The sequence below is a fragment of the Notamacropus eugenii genome, chromosome 4 (assembly GCF_028372415.1).
Source record: "Notamacropus eugenii isolate mMacEug1 chromosome 4, mMacEug1.pri_v2, whole genome shotgun sequence".
Taxonomy (NCBI): domain Eukaryota; kingdom Metazoa; phylum Chordata; class Mammalia; order Diprotodontia; family Macropodidae; genus Notamacropus; species Notamacropus eugenii.
This window is the reverse complement of record NC_092875.1, coordinates 228,410,659-228,425,340: the sequence shown is the minus strand read 5'-3', so window position 1 is coordinate 228,425,340 and position 14,682 is coordinate 228,410,659. Positions and strand designations below refer to the sequence as shown.

Genomic DNA, 14,682 nt, shown 5'->3' with positions numbered 1-14,682 from the left:
GTTCCTTTGACCTCTGAAATATCCCATTCCAAGCCCTTCGATCCCTTAATGTTGAAGCTGCCAGATCCTGTGTTATCCTGATTGTATTTCCACAGTACCCAAATTGTTTCTTTCTAGCTGCTTGGAGTATTTTTCCTTGATTTGGGAACTCTGAAGTTTGGCCACAATATTCCTGGGAGTTTCTCTGTTTGGGTCTCTTTCAGGAGGTGATTGGTGAATTCTTTCAATATTTATTTTGCCCTCTGATTCTAGAACGTCAGGGCAGTTTTCCTTGATAATTTCATGGAAGATAATGTTTAGGCTTTTTTTCTGATAATGGCTTTCAGATAGTCCTATGATTTTCAAATTGTTTCTCCTGGATCTCTTTTCCAGGTCAGTTGTTTTTCCAATGAGATGTTTCACATTATCTTCTATTTTTTCAAATTTTTAGTTTTGTTTACTAACTGCTTGGTTTAACTCAGTCATTCATTTCCCTGAACTCAAGTCTCTCTTTCAATGAATTATTTTGTTCAGTGAGCTTTTGAACCTTCTCTTCCATTTGCTTTTTAAAACCTCCTCCTCATTGGCTTTTTGGACCTCTTTTTCCAATTGCGTTAGCCTCTTTTTAAAGCTGTTATTTTCCTCAGCATTTTTTTGGTTCTCCTTTAGTAAGCTGCTAACTTGTTTTTTAAGGTCTTCGACTGCCTGGGCCCAGTTTAAGTTCCCTTTGGTGACCCTGGAGGTAGAGGCCTTGACTTCCTCTGGCAGTATGCCTTGTTCCTCCTCATCTGAAAGGATGGGGGGAGACACCTGTTCCCCAAGAAAGTAACCTTCCATGGTCTTATTTTTTTTCCCTTTTTTGGGCATTTTCCCAGCCAGTTACTTGACTTTTGAGGTTCCTCTCCATAACCACTTTGCCTCCAGTTCTGCCAAGCCAGCACTGGGGGCTGAGATTTAGATAAGCTGCTCCCAAGCCTCAGGGGTTTTAGGCAGGAGCAGGGCTGCTATTCAGTGTGAGATTAAGATCAGCTGCTCAGGTGGGGGCAAGGCCACCACACAGAGCTCAGTTCCTTTAGGGGCTTTATGATGAGACTTTAAACAATGGATGCGGGCTACTGCCTCCTTTGGGAGTCCCATCTGCTGCTGCCTCTACTGCTGCCTCCTGAGGAGGCCTGAGTTATGGGGACACCCCGCTCCCCTCTTGGCCAGCCGAAAAGACCCTCTCACTGACCTTTGGTGCCTGTGGGTTGAGGGATCTGTTGTGCCGCTGGAGATTCGGGCTCTGCTTTGCGTCCAGTGTGCGATAGACCTTTGCTGTGGGTCTTTCAGGTCTATCTGGGATAGAAATCTCCTCCACTCTGTTGTTCTGTGTCTTCTGCTACTCTAGAATTTGTTGAGAGTTCTTCTTTACAGGTATTTTATGGGCTGTGTGGTAAGAGCTAGCATATGTGCGTCTTTCTACTCCACCATCTTGGCTCCTTCCCCCAAAGCCAACAGAATCTTAATCAATATGGATTGAATGAAATTCAAAGGAGAACAAATTACTGACTGATAACGTCAGTAGAGAGACAATCTGGAAGTGGCATACGGGGAGTAAGATACTAATTGTGTAAAGTGCTAGAATAGGAGGAAGAGGGTATTTGTATGGGCGTCTTCCTCTCTCTGATGGAATTCAGGTAAACCATGGAGAGGGGGTGAATGGTGAAGCCAACTAACTTGAATTGGAGGTGTACCAGGTAAGTTTTAGATCTATCAGTAGAGCCCAAGCAAAGCATTGGAGATCCCCTGTGATGTCATGCAAAAATGAACTTTAGCATAAACCATCTGAATTTTAGAGTTCTAATTTTATTGGTATAGTTCTAAGTTTTATTACTTCTTATTTTTCAAAACTTTTTAGTATCTTCTTCTTGGTTTGTTTGGTTTTCTTACATGAAGAATAATTAGATTCTTTAATAGTTCCATAAACTACTCTTGATTTATGTTTGCTGATTTTTTTTTTTTACTTATAGCTTAATATAACAGTAAGTGGCTTATAAAATTGTGGTTTACAGAATTTTCAGTAACATTTCTGCAAGGAAAAATTGTATACTGTTTGTAGTTATTTTGCAAGTATGTCTGCTGAGATCCTTCTCATTAGCATAAAGTTATAAGCACAGTGTATATCAGATAAGTTTCATACTTAAAAATTTCATGTTTTGATTTTTTGGGGGGCATTTGAAACTAGTTGAGTTTTTTCATTTAGCTGCCTTCCTATGGTAATTAATGGGAGGGAAATGTAAATCCCAGGTTAGTTGGCACAAGTTTGTAGTCTCTGCCATCAGAGATGGCTGAGACAAGCAGATTGTTTGAGCATAGGACTTTTGAATGAGCTAAGCCAGTTGGGTGTCCACAGTTAGTTCAGCATCACTATGGTGAGTCATTTGAGCAGAGAGCCACCAGGCTGCCCATGGAGAAACCAACTGGCACAGATCAGAACAGTTGGCATTTCCAGCATGGGTGAGATAGGGAGACCCAATCTCCAAAAAAAAAAAGTTTATGAAAATGTCAAGCATAGGGTGGAAGCCATCTTTGACAGGTTAATTACAGTACTTTGCAAAAGTTAAATTTCTCATCTGAAAAATCTTTTGACTTGGGGAAATTAGTAGAAAGGAAATTTTTTAGTAGATAGCTAATCTTTTAAGTCACAGCTGTCATTTCTGTTGTTTATTGACAAGACTTTACTATATGATAGCTCATTGTAGATTTTAGAATCTATTGATTTAGCTAAGTTTTTTGGGAGGAAATATTCCTATTTGCAATTTCTTGAGGTAATTAATGAATGCTTTTATTAGGCTACCCCTCTGAGAGTAGTGTTTTTATTTCTTTAAACTATTTTACAGAACTTCAAATGACATAATTTCATCATTTTTGTTAGCATGGCTTTTCTCTTGTCTTTCAAGCCCTCAGACTTCCTTAACATTTTGGATGGTGCCTTTTTTCTAGTTCCTTTTCTGGGGCTTAGTTTTAAAGCAAGGAGTTTAGACAAAGTATTTATAAATTCTTTACAGTGTAACTACCTTGTGTACTTAAATTTGTATCATGTAACATCCTTGAGGGTAGAGTTTATACTTTTCATGTATCTCCCAGAGCTCCTATTTGAGTGCTTTATACATTTTAGGTTTTATTAATAATAACTTGATGAATGAATGAACAAATTTTGTATCAGTGTGTTATCATTTCTAGGGAGAGAGGTTATTTCATTTGAAACCTGAAGATGTCACTGTGGCATAGAAGTTCAAATAATTCAAAATCTGTATGTTTTTACTATGCTATCAGAATTTTTTTTTTTAACAGAATGGCAAAGAAATATAACATGAAACTAGTTTACAAAAAGACGTTTTTGGAATTCTATGAAGAAAAGATCAAAAACGTTGAAAACAAAGTGCTCCTCAAACGAATGCAGGCATTAGAGGTAAGTGTTTTGAAAAGAAATTGAAATTGGTATTTACTTCACAAGTTACATCAACTAGATTTTCATTTTTGAAGTGTTTTCCGTTGTACATTCATTCTTTCCAGTTATCTCTGGCTGGCTGCGCTCTCCAGCTCTTCCTATCTTGCCTTCTTTATGGATGATTTCAATTCTTTTGTCATGTTTCTTGCTCCCTTATCCTATCACTGATCTTGCCCTGCTAATACTTGTTCCTGAATGACTCCCATCATTTTACATCTTTGTCCATTTTCGTGTTAGCTAGAACAAAGTTGGGGGCAAGGAAGATTGTGAAATTATGCTAACTGGGCTTGCTACAAATTTATGTTTTATAATTTTAACTGGGACTTCATTATGACGAAACAATATTTTTGAACTTTTCTAGGCTCTTTCAGATCATTTTTATCCTCCTCAAACCTCCCATGGCTCCATCTCCTTCACATTCTCACCTGGGAACCCTGCCTTGTGTTTTACTGAAAAAGTTGTGAAACTGTTCACCAAGCACTTCTTCCTCATTTCATATCCCCCATATATGGCACTGTCTTCTCTTTTGTCTCTGTGTCCCATGAAGATGTGGCCCTTTTCTTTGATAAGGCAAAACCCTATATGTGCACAGGTGATCCCATTTCATCCCATCTTTTCCAGTAGATTATTCCTCTATCATCAATACTCTTATCTTCAGAAATCTCCCTGTCTATTAGCTACTTCCCTACTGCTTAGAAATATTCCATTCTCAAAAAGACATTGCTTGATCCATCCATCCCAGCTAGCTATTGCCTTTTGTCTTTTCTTTTGGTGGCTGAACTTTGAGAAGACTCTACAATAGATGACTCCACTTACTTTTCTCTCTTTTTAATTCTCTACAGCAGTGGCATGAAACATAAAGCTGCACACAATGATCGAACCAGATTAAAATGTAATTGGGAAATATTTAACAGAATATAAAAATATGATTGAAACTTAGATAACATTACATTTAAGAACTAAATGAATATGCAGCTGGTGGGGATCCTTATGTATGATTCCTATTTGAATTTGACATCATTGCTCTAATTGCCAAATCTCATGTCATTTTCTTATTAATTTTTATTTTATTTTTTTATGGATATCATCTCTTCTGATTCAACTCAACCTGTACTTTGTGTGTGTGTGTGTGTGTGTGTGTGTGTGTGTGTGTGTGTGTGTGTGTGTTTTTGTATGTGTATAATCCTTCCACCTATCCAAATACTAAGAAAAGTCTCAAGAGTTACAAATTTTGTCTTTCCATGTAGGAATGTAAATAGTTCAGCTTTAGAAAGTCTTTTATGATTTCTGTTTCCTATTTACCTTTTCATGCTTCTCTTGATTCTTGTGTTTGAAAGTCAAATTTTCTATTCAGTTCTGGTCTTTTCATCATGAACGCTTGAAAGTCCTCTATATCATTGAATGACCATTTATTCCCTTGAAGTATTATGCTCAGTTTTGCTGGGTAGGTGATGCTTGGTTTTAATCCCAGTTCCTTTGACTTCTGGAATATCCTATTCCAAGCCCTTCGATCCCTTAATGTAGAAGCTGCCAGATCCTGTGTTATCCTGATTGTATTTCCACAATACTCATATTGTTTCTTTCTAGCTGCTTGCAATATTTTCTCCTTGATCTGGGAACTCTGAAATTTGGCCACAATATTCTAAGTCTCTTTCGAGTCTCGTTCAGGAGGTGATGGGTGGATTCTTTCAATATTTATTTTGCCCTCTGATTCTAGAACTTCAGGGCAGTTTTCCTTGATAATTTCATGGAAGATAATGTCTAGGTTCTTTTTTTGATCATGGCTTTCAGGTAGTCCCATAATTTTTAAATTGTTTCTCCTGGATCTATTTTCCAGGTCAGTTGTTTTCCAATGAGATGTTTCACATTATCTTCTGTTTTTGGTTTTGTTTTCTAACTTCTTGGTTTATCTCATAGTCATTAGCTTCCCTGAACTTGATTCTCTCTTTTAAAGAATTCTTTTGTTCAGTGAGCTTTTGAACCTTCTTTTCCATTTGGCTAATTCTGCTTTTTAAAGCCTCCTTCTCCTCATTGGCTTTTTGGACCTCTTTTTCCAATTATGTTAGCCTTTTTTTTTAAAGGTGTTATTTTCCTCATCATTTTTTTGGTTCTCCTTTAGCAGGCTGTTGACACGCTTTTCAAGCTTTTCTATGGCTTGAGCCCATTTCATATTCATTTTGGAGATACTGGAGGCACAGACCTTGACTTCTGAAAATATGCCTTGTTCTTCCTCATCCAAAAGGATGGAAGGGGACACCTGTTCACCAAGAAAATAAACTTCTGTGTCCTTATTTCTTTTCCCTCTTTTGGGCATTTTCCCAGCCAGTTACTTGACTTCTGAATCCTTTGTCAAGAGGAGGGTCCTAGTGCTCCTCCTCTCCCCAGTGTCTAGCTCAAGGCTGAGATTCAGATCAGCTGCTCAACTCCCCCAGGGGCTTTAAGCTGAGCTGCCAGGACAGTGGACCCAGGTTGCTTCCACATAGCAACCTGCCACCTGCTGCTGCTGCTGCTGCTGCTGCTGCTGCTGCCGCCGCCGTCGCCGCCTCCTGGGACCAGAGCTGGGGGAACCCTGCTCTCTTCCAGCTGAGAAAACGCTCCCACGCTGACCTTTGGAGCTTTCTTTGTTGCTTGTGGGTTGAGGGAATCTGGGGACCTCTCCCCTGCTGGGAATTCTGCCCCAGAGGTCTGTTCAGGTCCTGTTCCTCCCAGTGCTGAACAGTGTCTCGTGAGATAGATCTTTCCTTTTGGCCTTCCAGGTTACCTTTGGCTAGAAACTCCTTTCACTCTGTTGTTCTGTGACTTCTGCTGCTCTAGAATTTGTTGGGAGTCAATTTTTTTACAGATATTTTGTGGCCTGTGGGGGAAGCACTAGAGTATATACATCTTCCTGCTTTGCCCATCTTATTGAGTTTCCTCGTTAGTCCATGCTCTTTTTCTGGATAAGCCCATCCTTTCCCCTTCATTTTTCTATTACATGATTTCATAACATTGTTCCACACTATTTCATTGCATCATTTCTTGACTAAAAAGTGGAAGCAGTATAGTTTGTGGTTAACACTTTTAAATATCCATGATTGATCAACATTGAAAGCAAGCAGCAGTGATCATACTCTTAAACAATCTCTGAATAGTGCCATATAAAAGAATAAATTTTATGGCACATTCACAAATTATTTGAATTTACCAAGAGCTAAACATTGTTTATTGCTGGGCACATTTGTTTTATTCATTTACTTTTTAGCTAAATGATAAGGAAATCACATCTTTTTTTGTCTTTTCTCTGGACTAATTTGAAATAGGGTATCTTTTTCTTTTTCAGATCTAACCAAGAGAAGGAGCTCTGTACTCCCTTTTTGTTTTTTAAATTTGTCTTGGTAAACCTATATACTTTTCAGAGTATATACATGAAAACTATTCTAGTTTTTCCCTCTTTTTCCCTTCTCATATCAATTATATAGTTAAACAGATCCAAAATATTCAGTCTTTTTATTCTCTGCCATTGAGAGAAAGTATCATTGTTAGTACGTGGGAACTACAATGACATAAACATTTAAGTGCTTACTATGTATCAAGAACTGTTATGTGCTAGGGATGTTAATTAGGAAAAGACAGTCCCTGCTTTCAAGGAACTTGCAATCTGATGGGGGAAAGAACACACAAAAAAATGCTGAAAGGAAGTTGGGGAAAGGGAGGAGAAGATGCCTGGTTTGGGGGCTTGGTGATGGTGGAGTGAATTCTAAGGAGAACATATGGTAGGAATGAGGAATTGACTGGGCTTCTGAGCCCTCTTTTTGTGGAGGGTTTTGGAGGAGTTCTTTGCTCTGTTCTTCAGCTCTCCAATCAGGGATTGAGGATGCTGATGAGGTGTGTGTACCAGCTATAGGGGGTATCTCCATGACGAGTAGTTTCCTGGCAGGACATTTAGGGTCATATTTTGATGATAACCAGTTAGAGTTTTCAGAGTTCTTTCTTCACAAAAGCCCTGTGAACAGTAGGTTTATTTTTTTTTAAATAAGGAGAGTAATAGTTCTTTAAAAGAAAATGATGTATTTGTAAGAGCTGTTATGAATTCAGACTCAGCCATCCACTGATGGCTGATGGTTCTATTTCTTTTCCTTGTATTCTTTTGCAGAGGTAGTGTGTTATCAAACCATCAAGGTTTTTTAAAAATATAGACTAAGAAAAGGGGGAAAAAATGACAATCTTCTATTTTATAAAAAGAATAAAAACTTCATTACTATTTGTATTTTAAACAAAAAAGTAATGTATTAATTATGTAATATATGAAGTCATTCTTTTGCCTCTGTAACACTGCTAGTTTTTGCTGTTTATCATTTTGATACCATATTGCTCTCTTTTTCATTTTTAGATTTTTCTAGTCAGTATGGGGGTAGTAATGATTGCCTTTTAAAGTATTTTCTCACTTCTTGTTAGGAACAAGAAATTATTTTTAAGACTTTGTGCCTATAAACATACATACATACATACGTATGTGCATACATATACACTTGTGCCTACTCTTTCATTTATGGTGATTTGACCTATAGCAGCTAACATTTATTGCTCTTATCTAATTAGATCTATTTATGGTAGGAAGGCACAAATGAACTGTCATTCAGTCTTCTATGCTCATCTAGGTCCATCCCCAGGGTCCCTCTTCTCAGATTCTTCAGTTAGGCACAAGTACTCTTATCTCAAGTGTACCAGTAAGAAGAGGAGGGGGGAAGGTAGAACTAAGCAGAGAGGATGGAGAGAAGATTAGAGAAAAAGATACCAAACCAAGGAAATACCCATTACTAGAGTAGTGAAACTAATGTTCTTAGGATAGGAAGCTGTCCCTGAGGATAATTAGAGGAAGAATTCCAAAGATGTGTTGAGCAGGGTGACTATTTGAAAGATAATACTCACTTTGAAATGTTTGGTGGTTAAGGACAGAAAGGACCTTTCCCTCTCTCACCCCCCAAAAGAAGATTAGTCAAATTAATTTAGAATTTATAGTCATCCTCATCTTATATTAAGAACTTTAAGATGGCTTGTAAAAGGAAAACGTTGGGTCCTTCTTTAGTGTTTCTAGGGTTCAGTTTCCTCTACTTTAAAAAAAAAAGGGGGTTGAACTCATTGACTTTTAAAGTTTTTTTCAGGTGTAAATCAATGATCCTATGATAGCTTTCTGAAGATTGTGAGTATTTATATTTAATTTTTGTTAGTGTCTTCCTGGTTCCTAATTCATTAACATCTCTTAAAAATTTGCATCACTTTTCTTTGATCTTACTTTCTGATTGCCTTATCCCTCAATCACATTTTCTTTCATATACTTATTTGGTTTTAAGACCTTTTGGTGTTAAAGAAATGTGTTTCTGCAGGAGATTTAATTATTTCACTGTCATTTGAGTGATGTATTCTTATTCTTTCATGGTAATTTTACCTGACTAATCTATTATAGCTTACTAAAAATCATTTATTTGTAGTTTCCCTTCTTCTTGTTGTTCAGTCAGGTCCAATTCTATGAGACCTCATGAACTTTTGTCCATGGGATTTTCTTGTCAGAGATCACTAGAGTGGTTTGCTATTTCCTTCTCCATTGTGTTTTCATTCTGTGGATGAGGTCCTGTGGCAAATGAGGCTTAACTGATTTGGCCAGTCACACAGATAATAAAATGGCTGAGGCTGATTGAACTTAGGTCTTCCTGACTGCAGGCCCATTCCTATATTTACTACCCTACCTAGCCCTCTTCTTCCTTTCTAAGCCATTGTGTAAAAGAAAATTGTTATTTAAAGAGGCCTCAAGAGCCCAGCCATTTCTGTATTTCCTACCAGCTGCACTCTTTGCAATTGACCCTATCATCGTTATATCAGATATCTTCTCCCCTCCTCTATTCATCCTTTTCAGCTTCCCTATTTGTGTTCTTTTCCCTCATTAAATTGTAAGCTCCATGAGGATAGAGGCTATTTTTTTTTCTCATTTGTGCCCTCAGCATTTAACATAGTGCCTGGCACACATAATAAACCCTTAATAAATGTTTTATTTATTCTGAACAGCTCTGCTGGCAGTAGAATACTGACAGTCATTACTGTGTCGTTTGTCTTAAAGCTCCTTCAACATTGACTAATTGTATCTTTTCTCATCCTTTCCAGGTTGCTGAGTGTTAGGTCATGCCTCAAAGTTTTTGGATTTGCCTCTTTTAGATTTGGAACAGTTTTTCATGTGGTTCTTTAAAAACTGTTTACATCTTTTGACCATTTATCTTTTGGTGTAGTGCTTTATATTTTTGTAAATTTCTTAGTAAGCATTTACCTCAAATAATCAAGTTGAACGTGATTTGATAATTAATAGAACTTGGGTTTTCTGAACCCAAGGCCAAGATTTTTTCTTGTTTGCCATAGTGTCACAATTCTTCTTTTATATGTTTATTATTTTGCTCCTAAGGGAATGTCTAACATTTGTTGACTTAATAGTAGGCATTGGTATGAGGAAACTCAAGAATTTAATTTACTTTCTTAGCCATATCCAGCCAATGAGAATTCTAAGCTTGCCTCGGGGAATTCGGGCGATTATGAACATGCTGCAAAATATATGAAAAATAGTCAAGTTAAATTACCTTTGGTAAGTATTTCCTAAAAGAAAATATTTGTTACACATTAGGTAAAGTAAATATTGTTTTGAAATGTAAGATAAATAATTCAGACCTGTCCATCTTATTTCCCTAGAAGGTTTTGGCTACTTCACTGTTCTTCGACTTTTTTTTTTAAAGTTGTTCCTTGTAGTACATACTCCAGAAGTACTGTTTTTGGTTCACCTATGTTTACTTCCCAATATAGGAAAAATAATCAGGTTCCCCCCAAATCAGCTAAATACATGTAGAATCAGAATATGGAGTAAAATAAGTTTTAAGGGATTAGGGAAGAAACTGAAGTTTTAGGTAGTAACCAAAAGTGCTTTATGTTATTCAGTCTTACAAGAGAGCACAAGAACTTTGTTGTCCTTTTGACTCACCCCTTCTCTCCTATTTTCTCTCAGAAAAAAAGGGTGTTAGACTAAGGATTTGTATCTAGTATTGGATTTGTGAATATAGTTTAAAATAAGTTCATCATCTTTTCAAAAATAGGTTACTATCACTAATTATACTAATAAATTTTATATATTGATTAAGATAAATAAAAATTTGGTTATGTTTGAAGATGTGCTTATTTTTTGTATTAGGTATGTGTATTACTCGAGTTTTAAGTAATTAAAACTTAAAATGCAACGTAGACTTTTGGGACACCTGTATAGACAATATAGTCTCAGTCACCCTTCAAAATTTGTAGTATCAATTTGCACTGATGATTAAATTTAGACCTGTAGTTTTCATCTTTATTATCTTAGCTATCATTTAGTATTTAAAATATTTATGAATTATAAACAATAACAAATTCCTGTAAAGCTCTGTATGGCTTTGTATTGCACTGTATAACTCTCCTCTCTTTTTAAATTTAAATTTAGGGGACCTTAAGTAAATCGGAATGGGAAGCTACAAGTAAGTAGCATCAGTGTGAGCACATGACATCTTTTAGTGTTTAGGTCTGATATGTTTAAGGAGTTCATATGCTGATGAGAAATTTTGTAGAGATGAATTTTGCTCTATTATGCATTTGTTTGTTACATTTTCATTTTCCTGAAGGCCAGCCTCCAGGCATCTGGAGCTCTCCCTCTCTCACTCTCCTTCAACACACAAACAACCCAAGTGAGGGCAAATATGTATGGGTGGATGAACTGTGTCTGTGATCTAGTTAACGGTTTATTTCATGCTGTTTACTGTATTTTCAGGTTTATATAGACCTAGCCTAAGACTCATATATAGTCCCTTCCTTCAATGTGAAGCAATTGATTCATTAGCCTTAATTTGCACCTAAACCAGGACTCTTAGTAACATACTCCATTAATTAGTAAGCAAACATTTGTAAAGTACAGTATACATGCTAGGCACCAAGTTCTGCTATAAGGATACAAAGGAGAAGCAAAAGTGGTCTGTCCCCCATGAAAATAATTCTTGTTTCATGGATTCTGAGTACCACAAGAGTGGGAATACATCTAAAGAATTCTTTAGGTACTTGCTTAGCTAAGCTAAGATTATAATTGCCTCTGAAGCATATTAACTCTGTGTTTGACTTAAAAGTTAGGACCCAAAGTTTGCACTCTTTCAGAAGTTAGTTGTGGCCATCAGACCAGTTTTAGCTTATTCTTGTGTTTTGCTAAATGACACAGAAAGTGGTAGAAATTCACTGTAAAGAATCTCACAAACTTTATTTCATTCATACAAAGATTTCTCATGGTTTCAATTTTTATTTTAAATAGAATCTTTAGAGTTACTGCCAATCACATTTATTGTGGTATTCTACTACTTGAGAGATGGTCTATGTATATTCTCTAGCAACTTTTACATTAGACTAGGCATAAAACTTTTTCTCCTAGTTTTAATGCCAAAACTATCTTGTGTCTTTTTTTGGAACCATTAAAACATTGAAGTGATACTACTCTAGATTACAGTGTGCATACAAATTTTGCAGTTGGTGATCATTTGTAGGCTGTCAGTAAACAAGAAAATAGTTGAGGATATTAGGGTTTCTCCCTTTCCACTTTTTTTTTTTTTTTTAGCACTTTCTGAGAGCAGAGGAGTTTTTACCAAACCTTATACTGTTTACTAGTATTGTTCTTTTTATTTTATTTGTAGGGTAAGATAGCAAACCTTTTAATGTGTTTTTTCTTTTATTTTTAGGTATTTATTTGGTTTTTGCCTTTGAAAAGCAGCCTTGAACATAAAACTAATTTAGTCAAGAAGAGTGGTTTATCTCACCTTATACAAATGTGGAGGATTCACAATCAGCACTAGCAGCTTTGTTTTAATTTTTTTCTTTCCTTTCTAAAAAAAAATTTTTTTCTCTTCCTTTAAAAAAAAAAATCTGTGAACATGTAGGACCTTGCCACGAACTAGGGCGAAGACACATCTGCCCTCCAGCACCTGACTCTGGCAGATGAATTTTTGTGTGTATGTTAAAAAAAAAACAAGCTTGGACATTCATCTCTTTAAAACAATTAAGTTTGCTTTCAGAAATGGTCGGGGGGAAATAACTTATTTGAGTTTTCACTGACCTGGTAGCTTTCAAAAATTATGTTACAGTACAACTTGTTATTAAGGCAGCTGAGCCATTGCCACAGTGCTCCAGTTTATTCAGTAATGTATTAAATTTTGAGACTGTAGGATGTGGGGCAAGAAATCCAAGTTGTAAGTGTGTGCACACATGTGTGTGCTTGCTTATGTGTAGTCCTGTTATGTTTTCAACATTAAATTGTTTTGCATTTTGTATAGTTTTGAATGTTGGTGTTTCGAAGCTTTCACATGTGTATTTTAAAACATCTTAAAATTCTAGGCAACTAATTTAGACAGTTGCTACAATATTTAATATAAGTAGTAGCCTACTACTACTAGTATAGTTTAATACATTTAGTATAAGTAGTAGTTTGCTTAGCATAACATCCTTCCCAAAATAGAATTTTTTAAAAATGCATAGCGTAGAATTATTTTAGAATTTGTTTTCTACAGTAATGTTTGCAGCTTTTTTCTTTTCCTTTTAAAGGAGAAATATGTGCTGCCATTTAAAACGTTTGATTGTTAAAACTACAAAATTCTAAGTTATTGCTTTATAATGGGTTACAAATTCCCCTTACTGACAGCGAATGTGATTATGCTGAAACATTTTTATGCCTTTTAACGCATCTTTATTTGTAAAGATTGTATCTGGCTACTGTATTTGATGATTAAGCCTCATGTGGATCCAGGTTACAATATTCATTTTTCTGACGATTAAAAAACCCACTTGGCACACTAAACTACAAATTATTTTTACCTAATATTTCTTTATAACTGGGATTGCTCTAGCAGTATATGGTCATGAAGTCAATAGTTAGACGTTAGGTTGATGCTTAGTGAGATGTGGTGATAAGTAGCAGTGTAAATCAGTAGTGTCCTTTGGTCCAGGAGTCCATTTTAGACACTACCTTCAGGGCTGTCTCTACCAGACCTAGCTAGAACAAAGGCAAAGGACAAGGAAGTAAGAAAGCAAACAGAAGAGGAAAGGGGGTTTGTCAAAGAGAATACAGGGTAGTAAAGTACTATTGAAAATTTCAGGTAAACACACTTCTTCCATAGGTTGTTTACCTTTTCTTTAGCCATATAGTCAATCACATGTATAGTAAGATAAAAATATTTAACTTACTACATGGGGAGAATTTTCATGTAGGCTCTATAACAATGATCCTTTCAGCACACTACCTTTGTGTTTATTTAGTGAATAAGACACTAATTATAATAACCAAGAAAAATCTCTGAAAGCTAAATAAATGATTTTTGTTACATGAGGAATCAAAATCTCCATTGGTAGAAGGAAGGTGATTTCTGCTATAGCCTCCAGATACCAGAACTGCTTTCATTTCTGAGGTCAGCTAACATCAGTAATAGTAACAACATATTTCTATGGTACTTCAGTGTTTGCAAGGTGATTTCCTTGCAGCAATCCTGTGGATCATGCAGGGTAAGCATTATTCCTATTTTATAATTAAGGAAACAGATGCTAAAGGAGCAAATTTCTCATGGTCAGGCAGGGTTATTAGTAAGTGTCAGGATTCTGACTGATTTGTTTTCCTTCCACTGTACTGATTTTTCTTTGTTATAATTCTGGAATTTTGAAGGTATACTTGTTTGTTTTCATATTTCTCTCAAGCTCTGCCTCAAATTTAGTGTGTTATAGTTGTTGGTAATGGTACTGAGACTTAAGATTTTCTTTTCTTCTGATATTTGTAAATGTACCACAGCTATAAATAAATATGGGCCATGAAGATTGAATAATATAATAATGTCACTTTGTCATGAGCACATGAAACAGTCAAATTTGGTTCTGTAGCCCTGTATACATATCTTTAAATAGGTGTCATTTATTCTTACAAGGCCAAGTAATAACATTTGGGGGTGATTGGTAGGCCAATTAATTTGATCTGAATGGCAGAAAAAACTAATTTGCTATTACCATCTTTTAGAATGTCATATTTTAATAACCAATGTTTATTAACCTTCAGTGGTTACTTAAAGTATCATAAAATATTCTGGTAAAGGTGGTGACATGAAAGCTTAAGTACATCTGAACCCAACTCCCCTAAGAAGTTTCCTAGTAAAGAAAAA

General features: G+C 36.0%; 1 protein-coding gene across 4 annotated transcripts in view; it reads left to right on the top strand.

The window, feature by feature from the left end:
* The window catches only part of RNMT (RNA guanine-7 methyltransferase), a 61,319-nt gene extending 46,965 nt beyond the window's left edge, over positions 1-14,354 (top strand). For all 4 annotated transcript variants that reach the window (XM_072604159.1, XM_072604160.1, XM_072604161.1 and 1 more), the window contains exons 8-11: positions 3,313-3,430; positions 9,972-10,073; positions 10,953-10,986; positions 12,226-14,354. In XM_072604159.1, the coding sequence (XP_072460260.1) occupies positions 3,313-3,430; positions 9,972-10,073; positions 10,953-10,986; positions 12,226-12,263 (292 nt within the window). In that variant the 3' untranslated portion in view covers positions 12,264-14,354. The remainder of the gene's footprint in view (positions 1-3,312; positions 3,431-9,971; positions 10,074-10,952; positions 10,987-12,225) is intronic.
* Positions 14,355-14,682: the final 328 nt, after the last annotated feature.